The following is a 25928-nucleotide window of genomic DNA, read 5'->3' on the forward strand; positions in this document are numbered from 1 at the left end:
GGAATACAGAATGGCTGGAGAGCAATGTAACACAAAGACAATCTGGCAGGGAACTGAGGGAATGAACCGGTATATATACTGTGGGGCTAATAGCTGATGGGGAGCAGGTGAGTGTGGTTAGACCAGGTGGAAGTAATCAGCAGGGAGTGCAGAGCAGGGGGGAGTGGCCGGGTCTGAAATGACAAGAGAGTTAATATGGGAACAGACAAGTGACAAAAAACTAAATTGTGGCTGAAGTAGTGACAATAGTTGATGGTCCACAGCAGGATGGATCCATGCTTTCATGTTGTTTACGGCAAATTCTGACCCTACCATCAAAACTTTGCAACTGAAATCGAGTCTCCGATAATCAGACCAGGCATTATTTTTCCAATCTTCTATTGTCCAATTTTGGTGAGCCTGTGCAAATTGTAGCCTCAGTTTCCTGTTCTTAGCTGACAGGAGTGGCACCTGCAGGGTCTTCTGCTGCTGTAGCCCATCTGCTAAAGGTTGGTCGTGTTGTGCGTTCAGAGATAGTATTCTGCATACCCTGGTTGTAATGTTTCTGTTGCCTTTCTATCATCTTGAACCAGTCTGCCCATCTTCCTCTGACCTCTGCAGTGTTTCCCCTAGAATTTTTTTTTGGCCCGGTGGTAAGAGCGGATAAAGAGTATGCGCGCCATGTGCGTATCAAATTTCTAGAAGAAATTGACCAAAACGAACTCCATTTGGGATGAGCCTCTTTTGACAGCCCGTTAAAACACGGAATTGGCTTCCGTGTTTAACAAGTGCGCACCGAATGCACACGCGCATCGCGCAGACACACAGATCAGCTGATGGGATGACACAAACGAGAGGTTGTAAAGACAGGCGCACACAAGGGGTAGACTGACATTGCCACGCAGACGCTTGCAAATTATTATTACGGAATCAATGAAACATTTATTAATTTTTATTTATTTTTTTTAAGTTAGGCTGCCGTTGGCCTGGCGGGGGATCCCGTTGCCCTGGCGGCCTGTATAATGGTAGGGGAAACACTGCTCTGACAAGGCATTTTCGCCTACACAACTGCCGTTCCCGGGATATTTTTTTCTTTTTCGGAACATTCTCTGTAAGCCCTTGAGATGGTTGTGAGTGAAAATCCCAGTACATCAGTAGTTTCTGAAATACTCTTGTCTGGCACCTTTAACATTGCCACGTTCTAAGTCACTTAAACCGCCTTTCTTCCCCATTCTGATGCTCGTTTGAACTTCAATAAGTTGTCCCGTCCAGGTCTACATGCCTTAATGCATTGAGTTGCTGCCATGTTATTAGCTGATAAGTTATAAGTGTTAACGGGAAATTGAACCACTGTACCTAATAAAGTGGCCGGTGAGTGTATATTCTGTATATAAATGTATGTTTATGTTACATATCTGTATTTCTTTTCTTCAAAAACTAATAAATAAAGAGTTAAAAAAAAAATTATAAAAAAGAAAGAAAGACAGGAATGAAAAAAAAAATTATTTTTAAAGGCATATATTATTCTCAGCCATATTGTATCTTCACACTCAAAGCACTGCAACTTTCACTTGTTAACCTACAGCAGTGGCACACATTTCTGAGCATTTAAAAAAAAATTAAGTCTCTAGCCTGTGAGGAGTTAGGATTTTTTAAAGAAATAACCAAAATGCTCTCCAGCCGATAGGGGGCAGCCAAAATAAAAAAAGCACATTTTAGCAACGTGGGAAATGGTAAATGGCAATCTTGCTTCACAGCTATTAATGTTTCCTCCAGTGCTTTATGGCAAAGTAAAAACCCCCCAAAAAATATATTTTTATTTTTAGTGCTGAACAATTAATGTACTAGCAAGCGCGGTGTATCTGCGGCTCTGCGCGCGCGAAACGAGCAGGAGCATGCTAGTGTAGGCCTACAAGATTTATTTCCTAATTTTCAATGCTGCTTTATTTTTATGTTTTAAATTGGGAAAAACGTATTCCAAAACAACCACTAACCTCTGTATTTAAAAAGAAATCAAAACAGTAGAAGTTGCACTTTTATTTAATTGTATTTTGTACTGTCTGCATGTTTGCACAAAATGTGTCCCTGTACATAGCAAACAGAATTGCACAACTGTAAGGTCAGTGACTGTTGTATTTTTGTATTCAAATAAACAGTTGTTTATTTCATTAGTGCGTATTGGCATCTTTGAGCAGAATACTCCCAAAAATGTGGCTGCGGCGCTTTGCGCTGCACCTCCTATTCCCATGGCCAGCAGCAACCTTTACTAAGACATTTCCTGGGGGCGTTATTTTGCCATTATTTTACTGGTACGGCCCTCTTGAGATCAAAGAGGCTGTATGTGGCCCTCGAACCAAAATGAGTTTGACACCCCTGACCTACAGTATACCTTCTAGTAATTGTTTATAAAATATTTCTTCAAACTGTAGGGCACATATCAATCAATTGAATGTATTGAGCGCGCATGTTTTCATCTCATTTCAGGACAGCCTTCGACTTCGCCAAATACTTCCAGCAGGCAGATGCTATGGATCTGCTCAAGTCCTCCATGTGGGTGTAATGTTGACCTCAATGCATTAAACATTACTATGAAATATGAACTGAAAGACACATTTTACCCATCCTAAGAGTTATTTTAGTGCTTAAACATATTCGAGCATCCTTTAAAAAACTTTGTCAGTGAAATGCACCCAATTAATATTCATATTTTATTCATTCAATAAATTTTTTTGTGCATAATACTATATCAAGTATGAGAAGCACTTCTGTAATGCAGAAACAAGTCTCACCAGGAGGATTTTTGTTACTTACTATTTTGTACACAACAATGTTTAAACACAAACACTTTTAACATTAATGGTGACGCACCTATCCCCTTTTCTGCTAATGTCTATTTCAACGCTAGTCAGCCTGGCTTCAGTCAATAAACGGCGAGTCCAATGTTACATCTTGTTGAAGTGCGTTTATGAACTGCTGAAGCTACTGGAGCCCTGATCTGCTAACCCCTCCGTCCCTGTTGCTGTGCAGTCCTTTGGGAGAGGTGAACATGGATGAGTCCACGCTGGTGCAGTGTGGAGGGGCAGAGCTGAGCGCTGAAGAGCAGGAGCTTCTCAAACTCTACCACCACAGCTTTGATGATGAGTGGGTGGATCTGAACCTTATCATGGATCTGCTGCACAACATCTGCTCCACCAGCACTGACGGTGAGCCCAGGCACTCACCATTGCTGCTCATTGAACAGGGTGTTTCCATTTAAGTTACCAATTTGACCCGTTACCAATTGAACTTGACTGGTAATCAAAGCCAGATTTCGGGGAATATAGATAATATTTCAGGATTATTAGAATGTGCGTTTTCTGTGTTGGTGTTCAGGTGGTGTTCTGATTTTTCTACCTGGATATGATGACATAGTGTCACTCAGAGACCGCATCCTGTACGATGATAAGAGATTCTCCACCCACTCAGACAGGTGAAATGTACAATGTATATAAGAAGAATAGAAGTCATTTAAAAATCATCCAATACCTATAATACTATGTGTTAAGCATGATGAGCACTCAAGCATATGTTATGTTCAGTTAGAGATGTAAATGGTATTTTGATTTACAGATAATTAATGTTCCTAAAATAGATGAAGAATGTAGATAGAATTGTAGTAGAATTAGCTCTTGATTCAACTTCCCTTTTAAAAATAGACACCTTTTTTAACCAGTACATGGGCTATATTTCAGTTGTTTGTGCCATGATGCTATTGTGTTCATCCTAGTATAGCATGGGCCCACAGCATAGTGTGTCTGATAGAGGTGTGTTGTCTCCCAGGTACCAGGTGTTCACCCTACATTCAGACATGCAGACTATGGATCAGAAGAAGGCCATGAAAACCTCTCCGCCTGGTATCAGGAAGATAGTGAGTCTCTAAAGTCAGTCACTGATGTCAGTAACTATTCTTTAATGTAAATTGAATTTGACATTTCAAACCACTTCAATTCATGATGTTTTCCATAACATTAACATCTTTTTTATTGTCTGTTAAGTTCCTATTTATCAAATAGTGAGTTAAAACAATGGTGATTGAGCAAATTAACTCCTGATGAAGAGACGCGGAGAGCGTTTATCGGCCTGTGGCATGGGCCACAGCAACCACTGACATACCATGTATGTATGTCAGTGGTTCCCCAGGAAATATCTTAGTCAAGATGGTCGCTGCACAGGCGAACATTTTGGGGTGGTATTTTACTCAAAGAAGCCAATACGCACTAAAGAAATAAACAACTGTTTATTTGAAAACAAAAATACAACAGACACTGACCTTAGAGATTCAAGATTCAAGATTTTTATTAGTGTCCCAAGAGGGCAAATTGGTTTACAGCGAGGAGAGGCGACAACACATAACAGTACAAAACAGTGACGGACACAAACATCACAACATGTATGCAGGCCTGGGCACTAAAGTGCAAAGTGCAAGAATCAGGGAAAAACCAACACAACAAACAACTTTCTCCTACTGTTATCCTAGCTCCTAGCTTAGCGGAGCTAGGATAGTTAGCCGGCTTCCACTCCCAGTCCCAGGCTCAAAACAAGCCCCGCTGGGGATCAATCTTGCAGTTCGGCTGAACTCATCCGAGTTATGGGTCAACGGTGCACTTATCGTCCACAGGCAAAGTACATAGAACGCACATAAATCGGTAAAAAACTACCAAAAGACAGACAAGTAAACGCACAACTCCTGCTGTCGGTCGCTGTGTGCGCATGCGCCCTGAACACACACACAGTTGAGTGATTTTGTGGACAATAGGCCTACTGTGATGCGATGCCTATAATTCATTAATGGTTATTATTACCCTACTTACTTGATTTATTTTTAAATAGGTTATTTGTCTTTTTGGAACATGTATTTCCCAATTTAAAACATAAAAATAAAGCAGCATTGAAAATTCAGAAAATACAGTCCCTGACAAAAGTCTTGTCACTTATCCATTTTGTAGAAACAACAACTTATAACCTGACTTTTAATTAATCCATTGGTTTTAGAAATGGCTCATAAGAAAGCTGAAACCCTCCCAAATTATGTTAAATATACTAAAATAAATTTGCTTCACTGAAGAAATATTGATAATTTAATGAACACAGAAAGGTCAGATTTTGGCAAGACAAAAGTGTTGTCGCCTGCTGAGAGTAATGTGAAAATGTATCAAATCATTTACTTCAAATACAAAAATATGTTGCATAACATCAGTGAATTAAGCAGTGATGCTTTGAGATCCATATTCAATATCTTGTATGACTTCCATGAGCTTGAAAGACTGCATCCATGCAGTTCGACAATGATTCATACAATTTATTGATAACATCACCAGGAATAGCAAAGAAAGCGGTCGTACATGTCTCCCAGAGTTCATCAAGATACTTTGGTTTGGTCTTCCATGCTTCCTCTTTCATTCTACCCCAGACATGCTCAATGATGTTCATGTCTGGTGACTGGGCTGGCCAGTCCTGGAGCACCTTGATCTCCTTCGCCTTGAGGAACTTTGATGTAGAGATGGAAGTATGCGATGTAGCAACCATGTGATTTAATTCAACCGAAGATTCATCTGAGAAATCCATTTTCCTGGTCAAATCAGTGCCCAGAAACCAGCACTTAACAAAAGGCAATTAAAAAAATGTGTGGCATTTTCTAAGGCCCACAGCCTGCTAAAAGGATGGATGCTGAAAAAGTGGCAGAAGGTGGATTTCTCAGATTAATCTTCGGTTGAATTCTATCACAGCCGCCGCAAATATTGCAGGAGACCTACTGGAGCCTGTGTAACCGGTACCTGGTGTCTTTTAATAAACACAACTACTAGTATACAATCAAAAATCAATATATGGGCTAATCACCAGAAGATTCTAGGGTTCGTTAAGGAGAGATATGGTACTGTCTGCACAAGAAATGACACACGGAAACAATAGATATATATTTCAAAGGTAAGAGAATGTTTTTCTTTTTTTCTTATTTTCAATGCTGTTTTTATCCCTTACCTTTTGGTTTTATTTAAAAGTAGAAAAATTATTAACAGAACAATAATGTAGAATATAAAATGATTTAAAAATAAAATATGGAAAAAAATAAAATTATCACAAATACCCTTAATTTATGTCACCTTTCCTGGTTTCATTTACTTTAATTTATTCCTGTATTAAGTACTTTTATTATTTTTTTATTTATTTAGTTTTTATTATTTATGGCCACTTTTCTTATTTATTATCAAGATATCTATGTTTAGGTTTATATTTATATTATCTAATTATTAATTATATTATGGCCACTTCTGTTATCTATATTTAGGTTGCTATTTATTTATTATATATTATCACTGAAACCAGGAAGGTTTTTTATTTAATACACACCTTGCTCTTAGGCAAAGACTCTGGAAAAGAGTCAACCCTTTCAAATAAAATGTAAAAAAACAGTTTCAAAAAAACTCTGACTAATTAAAACATCCCTCAATTACACATTTCAATTACACTAATAAAACACAGTAAAAAATACAATCAGTCTATTCTAAAGTTTCAATTCTAAATAAGTCAAAGTCTCTGGTCACTACAATGCTGCAGAAAGAAGTTGCCTTATAGAGAGTGCATGAAATAGGCCACGCCCATGGCCACGCCCATCGTGGGGGAAAACATTGAACAGCGTTCCGTTCACTTTGTATTGAAGGAGACCTGTCTTCTCCAAACAAACTTAATTAAAACTTAATCAAACATCCATTTAACGAAAAAACTTTAATTTCTTTAAAGCCACGACTCTTGTCTGTCTATACGAGCTGTTTTTGTGAAAAATAATTGAGTAATTTTCAATATTGAGGTGTTTTTGTCCGGTCGGACCCATCGTGGGGGAAACCGTTGAACACCGTTACGTTCACTTTGTATTGAAGGAGACCCGTCTTCTGCAAACACACGTAATTAAAACTTATTCAAACATCCATTTAACAAAAACACGTTACTTTCTTTAAAGCCACGACTCTTGTCTGTCCATACGAGCTGTTTTTGTGAAAAATGATTGAGTAATTTTAGATATTGAGGTGTTTTTTCCCGTCCGACCTGGCTAGCCTACAGCAGAATGCTAACATTAGCCTAGCATAAAGCATACATTAGTTAAGAGTTTTGTCTCGATATGGAAAATTACTCAATCAATTTTCACAAAAACAGCTCGTATAGACAGACAAGAGTCGTGGCTTTAGAGTATGTAACGTGTATTTGTGAAAGGCATGTCGTATTACGTTTTTATTAAGTTTGTTTGCCGAATACGAGTGTCATTCAATAGAAAGTGAACGGGGCGCTGTGAATTGTTTTCCCCCACGATGGGCGTGGCCTCAGATTATGACGCGTTATGCACTGTCTCTATTGTTCTGGGTCCAAAAGGATCGCTTTGATGGGGTAGCTCGCCAGTCTGCACACCACTGCGGGACTCCAGGGAGGGCGAGCAGGATACAGACGTTCCGATCCACACAAAAAACCCGGCCTTGACAACAAAGCCAAAAGACTCATTAATAATCTGTCAATCTAATACATTTCAGTCACTTTTCTATAAATCATATCATATTCTAGGTAACTTAACACAGTGTAAAGCATAAATGATGGACACTTTTAACTCTATATAAATCTGTTCAATTAAAACACTTCAAAAACCCATTTAAATTGTATTTTTATTCTGTTGTTCTATACTCAGCAAGCTATAGATTAGTCACTGGAAGAATTTATCATTTCAAAGCTAGCACCTTTAACTCACAGCTTTACAGCTCATATGGTTTTTCACCATAAGGCAAATAAACACAGCTAGCAGCATCACTGACACATCAACACACCGCAACATCACACAGTGGAAGAATGCTCAACCCACCGCTAAACCTACAGTCCGGCCAGCAGAACCGCAGCCTCAGCAACGGGCCTCAAATCCCCTCCCCTAGATCAGTCACGGCACGCCAAGTGCAGTGTCACTGCGTGCTATGCTAGAACGTTAGCAAACAGCGTTAGCCGCGGCTAGTTAGCAGCTAGTACCGTCTAGTTAGCGTGTTATTTACCACACTAAAAACACAATTCTAAATCTAATTTTTACACCTGGAGACTCACCAAGGGTTTCGATATCACGGTGCGGGCTTTTCGGGACTTTTAGTGACGGGGGGAATCTCTTTTATTTACATACCTGCAAACTCGTCGCTTTTCGGCGAAAATCGCCGTTTAGAATCAAAATATATGACCCACGTGAATCGTATAGATCCGAAGAGTTTTTGTTTTTGGGAGGGGGGGGGGGGGGTAGCGGCAGCTGCCAGAGAAGTCAGCCAGCGCTTCCCAGACTGGACTGTGTGGGCGAGTTACCGTAGTGTGAGACAAGGGAATATCGTTATCTTGGCAATAAAACATCTTTGGTAGACGTCATGAGTATTGTCCAATCAGCGTTAAGATCGGGCACAAGCGTCACTGCTGCCGCTGTGTGTTCAGACTTTAGAATTGGCTAAAAGTCTCAATCAAAACCCTTTTGATAATAAAAAATTAGAGGCTTTGATTAAACACTGTCAATGCTTCAGAGGTTAATGTAACAGCCTACTGAAACAGAAACTATACGGAGGGACGCAGCTCACTGTAGCCTACAGTCCCTTTATTTAGTCGCGCTGTCAGTTTGCCGACATGGCTCTCTGTTAGACTCGAGACATAGAAAAAGATCGCGGAAGCCGTTCCCGTAGACAAAGTTAACGGGCAGGATATCCCCGACTGATTTCATCCATCAAACCACAGAGTTTTTTCTGAGCGGCGTCTCACTCGCTCACTGGGTCTCCCGGGTCCCGGTGATTTTCACCGTCACAGCGATCGACTCGCTGCTTTACTGGGGCGGAGACTTTGTGTGAAGGTGATTTAACATCACGGTCGTAGACGAATGTTATAACTTTATGCTGCATAGTTTGCACTGCACTGTTGACCCACACAAGACTCTTAAGTGAAGCTGACAGTTTAATGAGCGCACATTGCAGAAATGAAGTGTCTGCAGTGCGCTCACAATCAGAGCCGACCGACAGCTCCCCGCCCCGCCAATTTATTTTTATTTTTTAGTTTGTGTGTTTGATATTAACATTGTATATCAATACAATGTTTTGATCTAGATAGCCTAGTTAATAGCCCAATCATTTAATCAGTTCATCTGGGAGGTAATCCAAGTTTAACTGATCACGTCACGTTCACGTCCAGTGTGTATTGAGTTTATTTAAAAACATTTGGAAATGGGGCTCAGATGCCCATGCACTGTATAACCTATTTCAGCCTCATCTGTGGAAAAAAAGATAGCTGGACAACAGAGTTCTTCTGCTTCATTCCTCTCACTGCATTTAAATGCATTCATTATATTACAGAGAAATATGTCCCATAAAAGAAAAAGAGCACCAAGCCCAACCCAGAGGACCCTGCATAATATTTTATTTTAAATTAACATTTTAATGGAAAATCCAAGAAGCTTCTAATTCACCCGACCCAGTGTCTCCAAATTATTTGTTCACACAAAATTCCTCAGATTTAGCCTCTTAATTTCCCTCTCAAAGTGCACCAGATTCATGCATTTCACTTTAAAAAGTTTAAAAAAAATCTCCCGGGGGGGCATACCCCCGGACCCCCCTAGGAGGGTCAGGATCTCAGCTGGCTATTATTTTCACCCAGCTGGACATTGGAGGCAATAGTGGAGAACTCTGGTTGTGTGAATGATATTTAACAATAGCCAATCGTTTGGACAGCGAAAAACACCCGACCCCCCTAGAAGGGACGGGTGTTTGTCACCTTTTTCACCTCCTATGAGTTTGCAGGTCTGTATTTAGCCAACTGTTTAAAAATAGTCGCTAACGGTCTCTCTCTTCTGTGGCTCGCCCCGAAAAGGAAGAATCACCGTAGCTGCCGTCTACTGACGGTTAGAAGAGGCGGGTCTAATTTCTTATTGGCTACTGAGCCAAACAGTTGCCAAGCGATCTTTTTTAATTGACAGGTGATTAAACAAATCACACCATATTAATCAGAAAACCATCAAATAAATGCACATTGCAATACTTTTCTCTTATATGTCTATCAGTTTTTTGTGTCACATAGTTTGTGTCAAACGACAATATACACAAACTATGTATTTCCCTCTGACAAGTAACAACTATTCTATGGGTTTTGATTAAATTCTGATTAAATTCAAAGGTGTTATGTAACCCTGGGTTACACCTGCATGGATCCGAGACTCACCCAGAAAACAGTTAAGTTTGGTGGCGGAAAAATCATGGTCTGGGGTTACATCCGGTATGGTATGGGAGGGGGGGGGGGGGGGGGGTGCGAGAGATTTGCAGGGTGGAAGGCAATATCAATAGCCTAAAATATCAAGAAGTATTAGCTACTTCTTACATTCCCAACCATAAAAGGGGTCAAATTTTGCAGCAGGATGGTGCTCCATCGCAAATGTCCATCTCTACATCAAAGTTCCTCAAGGCGAAGAAGATCAAGGTGCTCCAGGACTGGCCAGCCCAGTCACTAGACATGAACATAATTGAGCATGTCTCGGGTAGAATGAAAGAGGAAGCATGGAAGACCAAACCAAAGTATCTTGATGAACTCTGGGAGGCATGTAAGACTGCTTTCTTTGCTATTCCTGATGATTTCATCAATACATTTTATGAATCATTGTCGAACCGCATGGTCTTTCAAGCTCATGGAAGTCATACAAGATATTAAATATGGATCTCACAGCACCACTACTTAATTCACTGATGTTATACAACATATTTTTGTATTTGAAGTAAATGATTTGTTACATTTTTACATTACTCTCTCTAGGCGACATAACTTTTGTCTTGCCAAAATCTGACCTTTCTGTGTTCATTAAATTATCAATATTTCTTCAGTGAAGCAAATTTATTTTAGTAGGGGAGGACGGGGGAATGTGAGGCATCGGGTAATGTGAGACACCCCCTGTATCTAGGACACCGAACACATTTTTGGTCATGTGAGATATACATCTGTGGCCAAAAGTTTTGAGAATGTCACAAATATTCATTTTCACAGAGTCTGCTGCTTCAGTTTTTATAATGTCAATTTGCATATACTCCAGAATGTAATGAGGAGTGATCAGCTCAACTGCAATTAATTGCAAAGTCCCTCTTTGCCTTGAAAATGAACTTTATCAAGAACTTCAAGGAGAAAGGTTGTTGCCAAACAGGCTCCAGGGCGCCCAAGAAAGTCCAGCAAGCGCCAGGACCGTCTCCTAAAGTTGATTCAGCTGCGGGATCGGGCTGCCACCAGTGCACAGCTTGCTCAGGAATGGCAGCAGGCAGGTGAAAGTGCATCTGCACGCACAGTGAGGCAAATACTTTTGGAGGAAGGCCTGGTGTCAAGAAGGGCAGCAAAGAAGCCACTTCTCTCCAGAAAAAAACATCAGGGACAGACTGATATTCTGCAAAAGGTACAGGGATTGGACTGCTGAGGACTGGGGTAAAGTCATTTTCTCTGATGAATCCCCTTTCCGATTGTTTGGGGCATCAGGAAAAAAGGTTGTTCGGAGAAGACGAGGTGAGCGCTACCATCAGTCCTGTCTCGTGCCAACAGTGAAGCATCCTGAGACCATTCATGTGTGGGGTTGCTTCTCAGTCAAGGGAGTGGGCTCGCTCACAATCTTGCCTAAAAGCACAGCCATGAATAAAGAATGGTACCAGAACGTTCTCCGAGAGCAACTTCTCTCAACCATCCAAGAGCAGTTTGGTGATGAACAATGCCTTTTCCAGCATGATGGAGCACCTTGCCATAAAGCAAAAGTAATAACTAAATGGCTCGGGGAACAAAACATAAAGATTTTGGGTCCATGGCCAGGAAACTCCCCAGATCTTAATCCCATTGAGAACTTGTGGTCAATCCTCAAGAGGCGGGTGGACAAACAAAAACCCACAAATTCTGACAAACTCAAAGCATTGATTATGCAAGAATGGACTGCCATCAAACAGGATTTGGTACAGAAGTTGATTGACAGCATGCCAGGGAGAATTGCAGAGGTCTTGAAAAAGAAGGGTCAACACTGCACATATTGACTTGTTGCATGAACTCAGTGTAATTGTCAATAAAAGCTTTTGATACTTATGAAATGCTTGTAATTATATTTCAGTATACCATAGACACATCTGATGAAAATACCTAAAAACCCTGAAGCAGCAGACCCTGTGAAAATGTAATATTTGTGTCATTCTCAAAACTTTTGGCCACTACTGTATGTTTTCAAGCCCCTCTCATTTCCCTTTGGCCATGAAAGAGAGGACCTCATGGTGATGTTGTGAGCATGTAAATTCTTTTTTGCATGTAAAAGTAAATTTTCTTGCTGTCAACTTAATCGATTGTTGTGCCTAATCAAATTGATTCAGGTAGAGAAACTTCTATCACACATGTTGATGAACTACCAACATATGAAACCATGTGATGATGATAACTGAAGATTAGCCTGAATTGCTGAGAGAGGTAGTTGTTTCTCAAATTGTGGCAGTGGGGTAAAGTGAGACAAATGCTGTGGGGTAAAGTGAGACAGTGTCTGTGCCCTCTTTTAATGAATCCACTGTATTTGAGGTAGCAAGGAGACTAGTTTGAAAAGACAAAAGACAATGTGGGCTGGAGGTGGGGGTTGATGGTTGAAGGGGTGTCAGCAAGGGCATGGTTTGGCACGTATGTATGTGGGGGACAGGAGAGTGACCTTTAACATCAATAGACTCTAAGAAATATGTCTTTATTCAATGAATGCTCCCAATAAAACAAATGCAGAAAAGGACTCAAAAGATGGAAAATGACAGCTGGGTCTAGTCCTATTCTGAGTCCCAGACTGTTCTGGTTCTGATTGTCCTTTGCTCTGACCCCCAGACACTAGCTGGCTCTAAGGGTCCTGTGTTCTGACCCCCAGACTGTGTTTTAATCTAACTGGTTCTATCTGTCATTTGAATGTTAATTATTGAATATGAATTATATGTTGTATTTGATCAGAGTTACTTTCAAGTGTTTAAAAAAAATGTTGCTTAATTTATCAAACCCCATGATTCTGTTACTAGTCCGACATTAGTTTTGTAATATTTGGTTTTCAAGCTAGCTGTCAGGATTCTTACTGTTACAATTTGTGTTGTTATGGTAGTTTCAGAGTGTACAAAGTAGGTGGTTCAGTTTACCCCCTTGGTTTTTCTGGTCTGTCTCAGTTACCCCACAGCTGGGGTAAAGTGAGACACATGACAACTTTTTTTTAAACAATCATATTTTCACTGCCCTTTGTCTTGAAAAAATTCTGCTAATGCCCATTTCTAGGAAACATCCTGAATTAATGGGAAATGTGTAAATTTGAGTGATAAATAATTTTAGCTCGCTTAGAGGGGAGCAAATGTAAAAAGTGTCTCAGATTACCCCGTTCTCCCCTATATTAAACATAATTTGGGAGGGTTTTAGCTTTCATATGAGCCATTTCTAAAACCAATGGATTAATTAAAAGTCAGGTTATAAGCTGTTGTTTCTACAAAATGGATAAGTGACAAGACTTTTGTCAGGGACTGTAAATCTTCTTGGCCTACACTAGCATGCTGTTTTACAAATAACTGTAATAGTTGAAATAATAAATACAATGTGTTTTCCCCTTAAAATGCACACACACACACACACACACACACACACACACACACACACACACACACACACACAAACACACAAACAAACAAACAAACAAACAAACAAACCCATGCATTGCCTTTCCTCCCTCTTTATTTATTCTTTATTTAACCAGGTTAGTCTAATTGAGATTAAAATCTCTTTTTCAAGAGAGACCCGTAGGGCCAAGATGGACAGCAGAACACAGTTACACATAAAACACAATACAAAATACAAGTTCAATATTAAGTACAGTTGTAAAACATAAAAATAAAAATAAGATTATTGACAGAACATTCCCAATTTTCGATTGAGTCCAACTCATAACAGCCTTAAATTAGTTATGAGTTACTAGGTCCTGAAGCTTGAGCTGCTTCTGCAGGTTATTCCATGAAGACGGCGCAAAAAACTTAAAAGCTGTTTTACCCAGCTCTGTACGAGCTTGAGGAACAGTCATAAGCACCTGAGACCTTAACGCATGGGGGACACATTTTCTGGACATATACAATGATAAATAACAAGGGAGTTTACCTAAGATCGCCTTGTAGATAAAAACATACCAGTCTCTTTTCCCCCTTCATATGGTGAGTGAATTTGGACTTAACATTAGTCCACATGTGGTGCCTGTAATGTGGATATGCCGAGCCAGGGCTCATTGACGCACAGGATGCGTAAGTAATTTTACTATAAATACTATAAGTAATTTTTCTCTTTCAGATTCTTTCTACCAACATTGCTGAGACTAGCATCACGATCAACGATGTGGTCTTTGTCATTGATTCAGGAAAGGTCAAAGAGGTACTGTCACAGCTAAGGAGTTTAAATTACAATTTAAGAATATCAAAAAGTCTGACAATTCATAGAATTTCACAAATCTGAGTCCCGTAATTAACTTCTACATGTCTTTTCTGTTTAAAGAAATCCTTTGATACCCTTAGTCATGTCTCCATGTTAAAGACGGTTTGGATCTCAAAAGCCAGCGCTCTTCAACGGAAGGGAAGGTAACGCCACATTCTGAATTTCTAACCTCAACATATGCTCAGTATTATATCTCATCTGATATGCTGGATTTCTGACATGTGAAAACCTCTGTTACTGTTAATATCAGTTTTTACCTCCAGATATAAAGCTGTTGGTATAATGTTATGACTGTGTCCACAGAGCTGGGCGCTGCAGACCAGGGGTTTGCTTCCACCTCTTCAGTAAACTCCGCTTCAACAACATGCTGGAGTTCCAAGTTCCACAGCTCCTGCGAATGCCACTGCAGGTAGGACCCATGCACACCCTCACTCAAACTCTCATTCTTGTCCTTTTTTTCTTTCTTTTCTGCAAACAAACTTTTCTATTTTTGCCCGATACCATGGGCATGAGCATGGAGCATCAATTCAGCACAGAACAGATCAACAAGATAGGAAGTCAAGACACCAAAACAACATTAACACATGCAGTATATTTTCACAATAAAACACTCAGTGTTGATTTCATATTGTATTTCACAAGAATACATCTAAAAAATTGTCCCAATGTGCTGAGCCAACAACAGTGTTTCCCCTACCATTATACAGGCTTGGCGGGCCCGCCAGGCCAACGGGACCCCCCGCCAGGCCAACAGCAGCCTGACTTAAAAAAAAAAAAAAAAAAAAAAAAAAAAAATTAATTGATTGATTGATTCCGTAATAATCATTTGCGAGCGTCTGCGCGGCACTGTCGGTCTACCCCTCGCCTGTCTTTACAACCTCTCGTTTGATCATCCCATCAGCTGATCTGTGTGTGGTGTCTGCGTGTGTGTATGTTCTGTGCGCGGCACGATGCGCATGTGCATTCGGTGCGCACTTGTTAGACACGGAAGCCAATGAGCAGGAGCATGACGTTGAACTAGTGGCGAAAATAAAACCAGCGCCTGCTCTATTGAGATATTAAAGGTTACATATTATGCTAAATGCACTTTTTAAATGTGTTCTAACATATCCATGGGTCCACGGTGTGCTTAGAGACTGCCAAAATATTTAAAAAAATAACAATCTCTCCTTTTCTCACTCTCCCCCTTTCTGAAACCCCCACCCCTCCCCCCCAATATACTCCAGTCAGAATTCTCCTCGTTTCTGACCTCACAAACTGGAAAGCCAGAAGCTTCCACTGTGCAGCCCACACCCCCTATTTCTTATTGGTCCACGGCCCTGACAGACAGAGGGCGAGGCGTATCTGGCTTCGCTTCCGGACAGGGGGCGGGGGGAGCTCAAAGATTGTATATTTACGAGGGGAGCTGCAGCTCTTTTTTAAAAATAGGCCATTGTGAGATTAGCTGAACATCAGCATAGTACAATAAATTATCTGAAAGTTTTTTTCAGCAAACAAGAAAGTTAAAATCGCTACGTCGCCGTGGCAACACAACCAATCTGTATCAACAGCAGAGACAGCGCAGAAAAAACGGCATGCACTCGTTTCAGTAAGTTTACAGAAGTGCCTCACTGCTACTGCCTTTGGCATTCTTCTCAGAAAAGCATTCATTTATTTTCAGGGGACATATTAATTTATTTATTGTTTTAACTGTTAAGTTATCTTGAAAACAGTAGGCCATATTAGGCCTACAAGCTTTATTTTTTTGTATTTTCAATGCTAGGCCTACTTTATTTTTATGTTTTAAATTGAGAAATAGGCTAGATGAAATATAATGGTCGGAATAGGGAAGTTGCCTTATGTAGCACACATGTTGATAGGCTAATCATGATGTGTAGCCTATGTTAATTAATTAATTTTCAACAAGGCATTTGCATAAAAAATAAATTAAAAAAAACGTTACAGTAGTCTAGCTTCAAGGTGAGGTGATTCAGATTATTCCAGAAATGAGTACTAGACAGGACCTGTCTATATTACATCTTAGTGTTTATTGTTTTATTTATTGAAATCCACTTGTTTTTCTTCAATAGTTTACGTGGCTTGTGTCTCCAAATTATTACAGAATAGATATAGGCAGGACATATATGACAGTTGTTTACAGAGCACAGAATTAAACAGATTTCGCCTCTCAAAGTGCACCAGATTGATGTATTTAACTTTAAAAGGATAAGGTTTCTTCTGCAGGGGGATGACCCCCCAGACCCCCCTAGAAGGTCCATTCTCACCCAGCAGGATCTATCCTGTGAGAAACACCACATGTACAAACGTACTGATAAATGTGAAAGTATAACCCTATGCCCTAATTTATAACGGGCTGTCAAAAGAGGCTCATCCCAAATGGGGTTTGTTTTGGTCAATTTCTTCTAGAAATTTGGTATGCACGCGGCGCGCATACTCTTTATCAGCTCTTACCACCGGGCCTAAAAAAATTCTAGGGGAAACACTGAACAACATACGATAACAAATGTGATTAGTCGAAATTAATTATTGAAATTCAGTGATTATTAACGATTAAAACAATGAATCATTTGAAAGCCCTAAAAAAACAATGATATTAAACAAAACAAAAAGTACCTTAATTCAATAAAAACACCAAACACGCCCGGTGATTGTTTGATCTCTGATTTGAGAACTTATCTCTGGCGTCACAGCCTGTTCTCCAACTTTTTTTTGCAGTTTCTTCAGCTTTTCTTCAGCGTTTTTCTTTTGAGATAGAATTAAGATCTTATGAACATCTTAACCAAACAATGTTGTATTTATGAACTGTTTAAATACCTATCCCTGCCATACCTCAACCAAACTCTTTTACACTTTGCACTGCTCCACCTACATGAACCAAAATAGCCAAAGTCCTTGCTCCCCGGACATGCCACTTTGCTCTGGCTTGATTCAAATAGGACCCAAGAGTCTTGAATATAATGCCTCGTTTCCACCGAGCAGAGTGGCTCGGGTCAGTGTGGCTCAGATCAGGACAGTTTTAGGTAGGCGGGGTTTATGACCCTTTCCTTTAGGTAGGGATATCCGCCCCCAGAATTTGGATCAGAGTATGGGGCCGTGGAATGGAAAGCCAGCGATCTCTTGTTTTTGCTTGGCCAAACCAGCAGCTCCTATATTTATTCCCCCTTTGTTGTGAGCGTATTACGCCGGTAAATGCACAGAGACAGCCCGGAACAGAGACAGTGAGTGATCAGTGCTGGCAGTGGCAGCTACGTAACTATGGTGAAATCGTAGCAACGGGACAAAGTGTAGCCCACTGGTTAATTTAATGAAGAGGAAAAACACCACACAATAAACCGAGTGCTGCGCAGACATATCTCGCTAAACAAGACTCTCTTCACTCTTGCGAGGTGACTACACACTGCGGTTTAACTAGGAACTTATTCTTTCAACCAATCAACGAACGGCAGTGTGTAGCTCCACCTTTTCGGCACCCTTTCAGACGGCTGGTACCCCAACGGAGGAGTACCGAAAATGGGAGAGGCTCAGAATGGCTCAGCTCGCTTATTTTGGGACCCTAGCCAACTTTTGGCAATGGAAACGCCGAAATAAACGGACTGAGCCGCACCAAACTGAGCCTCTCTGCTTGGTGGAAAAGAGGCATAAGCCTCCCCTAGCTTGATGTCCTGGCCATAACATCTCAGCCTGGCTTGAAAGTCAGCACATAATAGGAAGAGAAAGTACATTGCTGTTGGTATCAGATTAGTTTGTAATTTTAAACAAAATTTGTGAGATTTTGATGAGCACAGTGCAACTTCAAAATGCAGAAGACATCATAGCGATACTATGTTATGTTGTGTTTAAGGAACTATGTCTGCAGACCAAGTTGTTGGCTCCCTCCGCTTGTCCAGTAGCTGAGTTCTTGTCCAAAGCGCCACAGCCTCCTCCTGCACATGCCATCCGGAACGCTGTACAGATGCTAAAGGTAAGTGCTGACAAGTTCTACTATGTACCTCCTTTCATTCTGATCTCTGACACAATGCACTTCTACAAATCCACATTAAGTATTCCAGCAATACGTCATTGAATTAGTATTGTCTCTTCAGACAATAGATGCTATGGACCAGTATGAAGACCTGACTGATCTCGGCTACCACCTGGCTGATCTACCTGTAGAGCCCCACTTGGGCAAGATGGTTCTGTGTGCTGTGGTGCTGAAGTGTCTGGACCCCATTCTAACCATTGCCTGTACACTGGCCTATCGGGACCCTTTTGTCCTCCCTGCCCAGGGCTCTCACAAAAGAGCAGCTCTCCACTGCCGTAAACGTTTCACTGCCAACACCTTCAGCGACCACATGGCCCTCCTGAGAGCATTCCAGGTACACTGCCTTCCATATAAGAGATAGGTGTTTTGGGCTGAATAAGGTCAAATGATTAGTTTGATGGGGAATGTAAGCCTTGGAATTTGGACCCCCAAGTGGTCACAATACATGTAATAACTTGGAGAATGATTTAAAATAGCAGGTAAGAAGAAAAAAATATTTTTGATATCAAAGACGTGACTGATTAGCCTGGAAATCCAGACCCAGATCTAGAATGATATAGGTCCCATAGATAGTATATAATATGGATGTATCATCCGCGCTGACCTCAGTTATTCACACGGCATCCAATAATCCTGGTTTATGCGTGTCGCCATCTTGTGAGATTTTTACTCCGCCTCACGTCGGGGGGAGGGAGATACGCCCATCTAGCTGATGTATACCTCCGAGGCAAAGTGAGGGACAACGGGCGGAGAACTGTCACCCAAGAGATTGTGCCAATACATTTTAACCTCCAAAAGAATAAAAAAAAATTCACCCCCCTCAGTGCTGTCATTAGCCTGGTGCTACCAGACCATCGTACTTCATTTCATTTGTACAGAAGGTCTGGAAGTGCTGTAATTGGCAAACGTTCACTCACTTAGAGGTGGGTGTCTATTGAAGTTTAAAACTATTGGATCTGCTCAGTGCCACTCTGGATTAGCCAACCAATCGCATAACGTTTGGTCGTGAGCCGGCTTCTGACGGTGCGTTCAGGGAACTCGGAAATTTCCGACTTCACTACATATTGTAGTCTATGGATCTACCGGTACCTGGCAACGGTAACTTGCTAGAGCCTAACGTTTAGTTATTTGGATGAGAAAGGTTGTAGGCGTCCATACTTTCCCGAGCAGATGCACTGGAACACAGACAGGTCGGAACTTGGAACTACCATGTCGGAAATGTCCGAGTTCCGAGTGTAAAGGAACGCATTATTCAACTGAAACTGGAGCGCGACTTCGACGTCATCGTTCTCAGCCACTTCCTCTGTTTGCTGATTGGACACTCAGAAATTTGTTCGAGCAAAATCCCACTAATACGCCCCAGCACCAGACTGACTACTGAAGGGAAAAAGAAATTTGGGCGGAAGTAGGCGGGCGGGCAGAGCCAGGCTATGTTGTCATGGAGATATGACCTAAACATACAGACTAAAATGGTTTTGTGGACCTGGCTGTAAATAGGTTTAATAAGACTTTGAAAACGGCCTGTCTAACAAGTGAGTCAAAGAAAAATTGCTCAGTCTTGGTTCCACCCCCAGTGGCCCTTCCGGTCTACTACAATTTTGGTCACTTCCTTATTGGATGCTGGTAAAAATCGCTGAGGTTGGGGCTTGGTCTGTCCACGAACAATAGACCTTCCCAACTCTAGGGGCGGCACCTACGCGTGCATTTCAAATACCACTGCACGCAATTGGATAGCACTACAACCAATCAGGACCCGGTCTCCCGATAACGTCCTCTCTTAGCACGCTACGAAGACCCCTACGTTATGACTTACCAAAGTTGTTTCCCGAACGGTCTCTTAGGAGAAACACTCTTTACGTCGTTCGTACACTGCTGAAATCAATTGCTCAGAGTTCGATTTTCCATTTCCTGCTCATTTCATGCGCAGCTGTGTGACAACACTATATTATAAAACGTATTGCAGTCTTTACGAATAAAACATTGTAAGAAATGTTTCTCGGCCGAAACATTTATTTAACACTAGAAGCACCAGCGTTCTCTTAATTGCTGCCTATTCAAATGTACCCGTGCATTTCTAGTGTAATATAAAGTCAGGCTAGTAAATAATGACAAATGGGGCCAATAATGCAAGGTACAGTTAAGGCCTACTCTGCCTTTATGATAAGATAAGATAATCTTTTATTGGTCCAACAGTGGGGACATTTTCCGTCTATATTTAAAAAACTGAACCGTTTTCCATTGACCTTATGGCTTAGATGAAGATACAACTCAAGCATTTAGAATAATTTCACTTTTTGTGATAAACTTTTGCACACCAAAATATACAGTCACCTCTGAATGTTGTGAATTTGTTTTTTTTAATGCACTGTGGGCTTAATATTTATAAAAAAATCTGGGAGGATGTTTGTGGAGGACAGTCTGGTGATGTTTTGGAAGTTTGTCGATAGAGACAAAAATCTGGGAGGAGATATGAGGTTTTGATGGAGTTGATATGTTATGGATTTTTTTAAAGAGCTGTGCAAAAAAAAAAGCAATATTCAGATATTTGGCAAGAAATAATAAAGGTATCCATTCTATCCTCTCCTCCTTCTGACAGGCCTGGCAGAAGGCCCGCAGTGACAGCTGGGAGAGATCTTTCTGTGAGAAGAACTTCCTGTCGCAGGCCACCATGGACATGATTCTGGGCATGAGGACACAGCTGCTGGGACAGCTTCGCGCTATTGGTCAGTTCACTCCGCCAGCTGCCAAACTGCCTGTTATTGCCCATTGTTTCCAGATGTCATCACATCACCCTTAAACTTCTACAAAAATCACTACCAATAATTAGCAAATAATTCATATAAGAATAAAAATATTGAAGTCTGCATTAAGTTTTTTTAAGGACTTGGATCAGGGAGAGAAAACAATTGGTCATGGGGAATTCTAATTTCAATAGTTTTTGTTGAATTAATCATTAAATATATGAATAGTAACATTGTTAACGGCCCGCCAGGTTTTGTGCGTGCACGTGGGGGCAGTGATATCCGCGATGTGAATCTGAACTCTGAGAACTGGGCCGTGGTGAAGGCAGCGCTGGTGGCCGGCATGTATCCAAACCTCATCCATGTCAACCAGGAGACCTCCATGATCTCCAGCAGCAAAGAGAAGAAGGTCCACTTTCATCCCACATCTATTCTGAGCCAGTCCCAATTCAAGGAGGTAGGAAGACAGATAATTTGATTCCTATGTACCTTCTATCGACTAAGCAGTGCCCACACCAGTCACACCTTTTACAGCAGGGCAGGATCCATTTCTGCACCTAGTTGTCACAATTATTAATGACCCATATATCGTAAAGATATAGTATTTCAGCATATATATACGTTTCTTATATTAAGCTTATTTTAAAGTACAGTTACACATGTGTGTTTTTTCCTCATTAGGGGGCCAAGCCCGAGAAGGGCCTGGGACCACGTTTTGCAGAGCAACGCGGTTCTATAGCCCTGCTGGGCAGGGAACCCTATTGTTTTTGCTGGGACTTTTATTATTCTTCCATGCGTAAACTGGTGCTGCAGCCCAAACCGTAATGACAAACGAGAAAAACGTGCATAACTCCCACACCGAACCTCCGACAGTCAAACACTTTATACCCACAGATTCACACAAGTCACACCCATTTGCGTATATATAGATTTTTCGCTACATCGCAAAACCTGTGTCAGTCACCAAAACATACTCCTCCTACAGTTTTTGCCCAATTTGGATAAAACCAAAAGCATTATGCTCTACCGGCTCCCACGAGCAAAAGTTGTATAAAGATTTTTTTTACGACCATCGGAAGACCAAATGGTAGCGCTTTAAAGATTTGATTTTTCGATATGGAACATTTCTTCTTCTTTTTATTCTTCCACACGTAAAACTGGTGCTGCAGGCCAAACCGTAAAGGGTTGGGACATGCCACTTGCATGACTAGATCCAGGTCCGTGCCTGATACGCAGACGAAAAAATTCAGACATGCTGGCCACTAGGTGGCGCTACAACAAAGGAAAACGCGTCTGGGGCTATAACTCCCACACCGAATGTCCGACAGTCAGAGAATATCCACAGATGCCCACAAGTCAGCTGCATCTTTTGAGATAGGCCACGCCCATTTGCGTATTTATGCTACGTCGCAAAACCTGTCAGTCACCAAAACATACTCCTCCTACAGTTTTTGCCCGATTTGGATGAAACCAAAAGCATTATACTCTACCGCCTCCCACGAGCAAAAGCTGTATAAAGAATTTATCTACGACCATCGGAAGACCAAATTGTAGCGCTTTAAAGATTCGCCGATTAGCTTCCTTGTAATACCTTGTACGTAAGTGATCATAAATCCAAAACTATACATCGTATCAAGACAACATTTTAGAAATATGGTCGTACTGTCTTAACGAACATCCTCAAAAAATTATTGAAAATCCCGCCAAAAGGGGGTGCCAAAAACACAAAAAGTATACATCCACTTGAGCATCTTCCTCTGCAATTGTTTTGCCTTTTGGTCTATAACTCCCAAACCAAACATCCCACATTCAAAAACTTTACATCCCCGGATTCCGTGAAGCGAGGGGCCGGCGCCGCGGATGACGGCGCCCTTTCCCGACTCGCGTGGGAGGCTTGGCCCCCGTTGACAACTGCTTGCAGTTCTAGTTTACTTTGTATCACCGGTTATTTATCGATAAGAAGACAGAGTGCAAAAAAAAAGATTTGAGTTGCATGACTGTTTGTGGTTTTGCCGTTTAGAACAGCACAGCCAAATCAGTGCCGGCCCTTCCCACAGACTGGTTGATCTACGATGAGATGAGCCGAGGCCACCGGATGGCCAGTGTCCGCTGCTGCTCCATAGTCACTCCTGTCACCGTGGCTATATTTGGAGGTTGTGCTAAACTACCCAGCTCTGCTCTGCAGGAACCTGCTGGACAAAAGGCTACTGGTAAACAAGTCAAATAACATCATTTCAAAGTGTGTTTAACTGAAGAAATAACAGCCGTGTGGCACCAACCATCCATAGAGAACATGTCTAACTTCCTACTAAGAATAAGGACACAGCCCGCTGATTGCTGATAGTATGAGCCTCCTTATGACCACAGTACAACTAAGGGTGTATTCACACATGCCGTGTTTAGTTCGGTTGAAACGAACTCAGATGCACTTCTGCCTTCGGTGCGCATCTTTCAGGCAGGTGTGAATACAGCAATCGCACTCGGGTGCGGACCAAACAAACGCTCCGAGACCCAGCTGAAGAGGTAGTCTCGATGCGTTTCCAAACGCACTCTGCTGCAGTTCGTTTGTGGTGTGAATTTGTTCGGACTCGATCCGACCCAAATGCAGGAGGCACTGTGCCTTTTCTTTCTTTTCTTTTTTAATAAATAGCCGTCAGCTTCACATTATGGGAAAGTGTTGTTGTCACCATTATTAGGAAGATTAGTTGTGGTTTGACCGGGAGCCCAGAACAATATAAATGCTGAATGTGTTCAGCGATCAGATGAAGGAGAGGGGAGCGTCTCTCGCACAGTGCCAACAGGTTCACGCTGCGCAAGAAGTGTGTTTTTATTTTGCTTCCCATGTACGGGACCGTTAATACTATCCCCGTGTCAGTTTGGAGCTGAACTGCGCCGACCCAGCTGATACACAGCTTAATCAGCTGAGTGTCAGCTTGAGCCTATTCTTCTCGCGTGACGCGCATCCAGCACCAAAAATACAGTAAAAATTATGTTTCACATCGTAGGCTACAAGCCACATAACGTGGCATTGACATAAGGCTACACATTATGACCATATGAAACAACAATAATTTGATGTTTTTCCTCTTTATTTATAGGTTAGATGTAGGCCATTTTATTATTTTTAGCCCCATATTATATCAATGATATATATTTCGCAGTTTAAACTTCGTGCTTCCTGTTTCTCTCCACCCCAGAATGTCTGTCCAATGAATGAATGACCTCAGATCACGTGTGGTTTTGCTTCGTAATGCTGGTTCACTTGCAAAAGGGGCAATATGAAAGTGGACCACACCAAACAAAAAAAATCAAAACTCTATTTGGTCTGGACCAAAGCAAGTGCACTAGCGGACTTTCCCAGTGTGAATACACCCTAAGACCCTGTTTCCAGCTGGGATTAAAATCAGATTTTTTTTAATCTGGTTACAAGTGGACAGCTCTCAGTCCGTGTGTTCACACTTGTATTTTCTTTTTTTTTTACTTTTCTTTTAGTGGTGTTACAAGTTTTTTTTCACATACGGACAAAAAACTAAATAAGTAGACACATACAATACTTACACAACACCCACCCCCCTCCCTCACATAAACAGACAAGAAAGACAAAAAATAAAAATAGAAATAAATAAATAAATAAATAAGACAGAATGATTAAGAAAATATGCTATAAATACAAACAAAACAAAGCAAAAACAAAACTGGGGCAAATTTAACATGTTCATTGTGATAATCTCTTCACTGCAGGACCCAGGAGGGGCACCCGACAGGGCAAGTGGCACCAAGGGGGCAGACATTTTAGCTGCAGCACTGGGCTCCATATGGGCCCAATAGTTCCCTCAGCCAAGTGTCAAACTGAGGGGCTAAGTCAGATTTCCACAGTTTCAAAATACATCTTTTAGCAATTACCATGCCATAGACCATGATTGTGCGAGCATTATGGTCCAGCTTTTCCAAGGCTGCGGAATGTCCAAACAGAGCGGTTCCAAAGTTAAAGTAACATTTAAAACATTAGAATACCATTGAAATACAAGACACCAAAAGTTGTAAAGATTTGGACATTCCCAAAAGTGGTGAGAAAGTGTACCCTCGGCGATCTTACACCTGTTACACAGAGGTGAAAGATTTGGGAAAATGTTATGTAGTTTAACCTTAGAATAGTGCAATCTAAGTGTGACCTTAAATTGAATTAACTGAAGCCTTGAGTTTATAGAGCAGGATTTTATGCTTTTTAGCGCTCCCTCCCAGACATCGTCAGCTATTCCAATGTTTAAGTCTTTTTCCCAGGCTTGCTTTATTTTTAAAGTAGATTTGTCCTGCCCGTCTAAAAATATTCCCACAAAAGATGAAATCAGGTTTTTAGCTTCTGGTGAGCCCAGTAAGGTTTTGGACAATGAATCATCTGCGGGCAGGGATTCAAAGGATGGTATATTCTGTCTGACATAATTCCTCAACTGAAGAATTGAGTTTTCGACAGTGAAAATTTTGATACTAGCTGATCAAATGAAGCAAAGTGACCATTTATATAAAGGTTCTCAACTGTTACTATTCCCTTCCGACTCCAATCTCTGAATGCTGAATCTGTGAACGATGGGGGGAAGGCATGATTATGCCAGATTGGGGCATGTATGGTCGTGCTCGGTAGTTCACAGGCCTTCCTAATTTGGTTCCAAGTTCTCTGACCG

General features: G+C 41.2%; 1 protein-coding gene across 2 annotated transcripts in view; it reads left to right on the plus strand.

Annotated features, from left to right (window-relative positions):
- Positions 1–25928, plus strand: part of ythdc2 (YTH domain containing 2) — a 162854-nt gene that overhangs the window by 85512 nt on the left and 51414 nt on the right. For both annotated transcript variants that reach the window (XM_080046489.1, XM_080046490.1), the window contains exons 14-25: positions 2464–2529; positions 3007–3182; positions 3352–3448; positions 3799–3886; positions 14347–14427; positions 14548–14630; positions 14791–14896; positions 18329–18448; positions 18570–18842; positions 21105–21231; positions 21501–21706; positions 23270–23459. In XM_080046489.1, coding sequence (XP_079902615.1) covers positions 2464–2529; positions 3007–3182; positions 3352–3448; positions 3799–3886; positions 14347–14427; positions 14548–14630; positions 14791–14896; positions 18329–18448; positions 18570–18842; positions 21105–21231; positions 21501–21706; positions 23270–23459 — 1613 coding nt within the window. The remainder of the gene's footprint in view (positions 1–2463; positions 2530–3006; positions 3183–3351; positions 3449–3798; positions 3887–14346; positions 14428–14547; positions 14631–14790; positions 14897–18328; positions 18449–18569; positions 18843–21104; positions 21232–21500; positions 21707–23269; positions 23460–25928) is intronic.

The sequence above is a fragment of the Ammodytes marinus genome, assembly GCF_949987685.1.
Source record: "Ammodytes marinus genome assembly, chromosome: 18".
Lineage (NCBI taxonomy): Eukaryota > Metazoa > Chordata > Actinopteri > Uranoscopiformes > Ammodytidae > Ammodytes > Ammodytes marinus.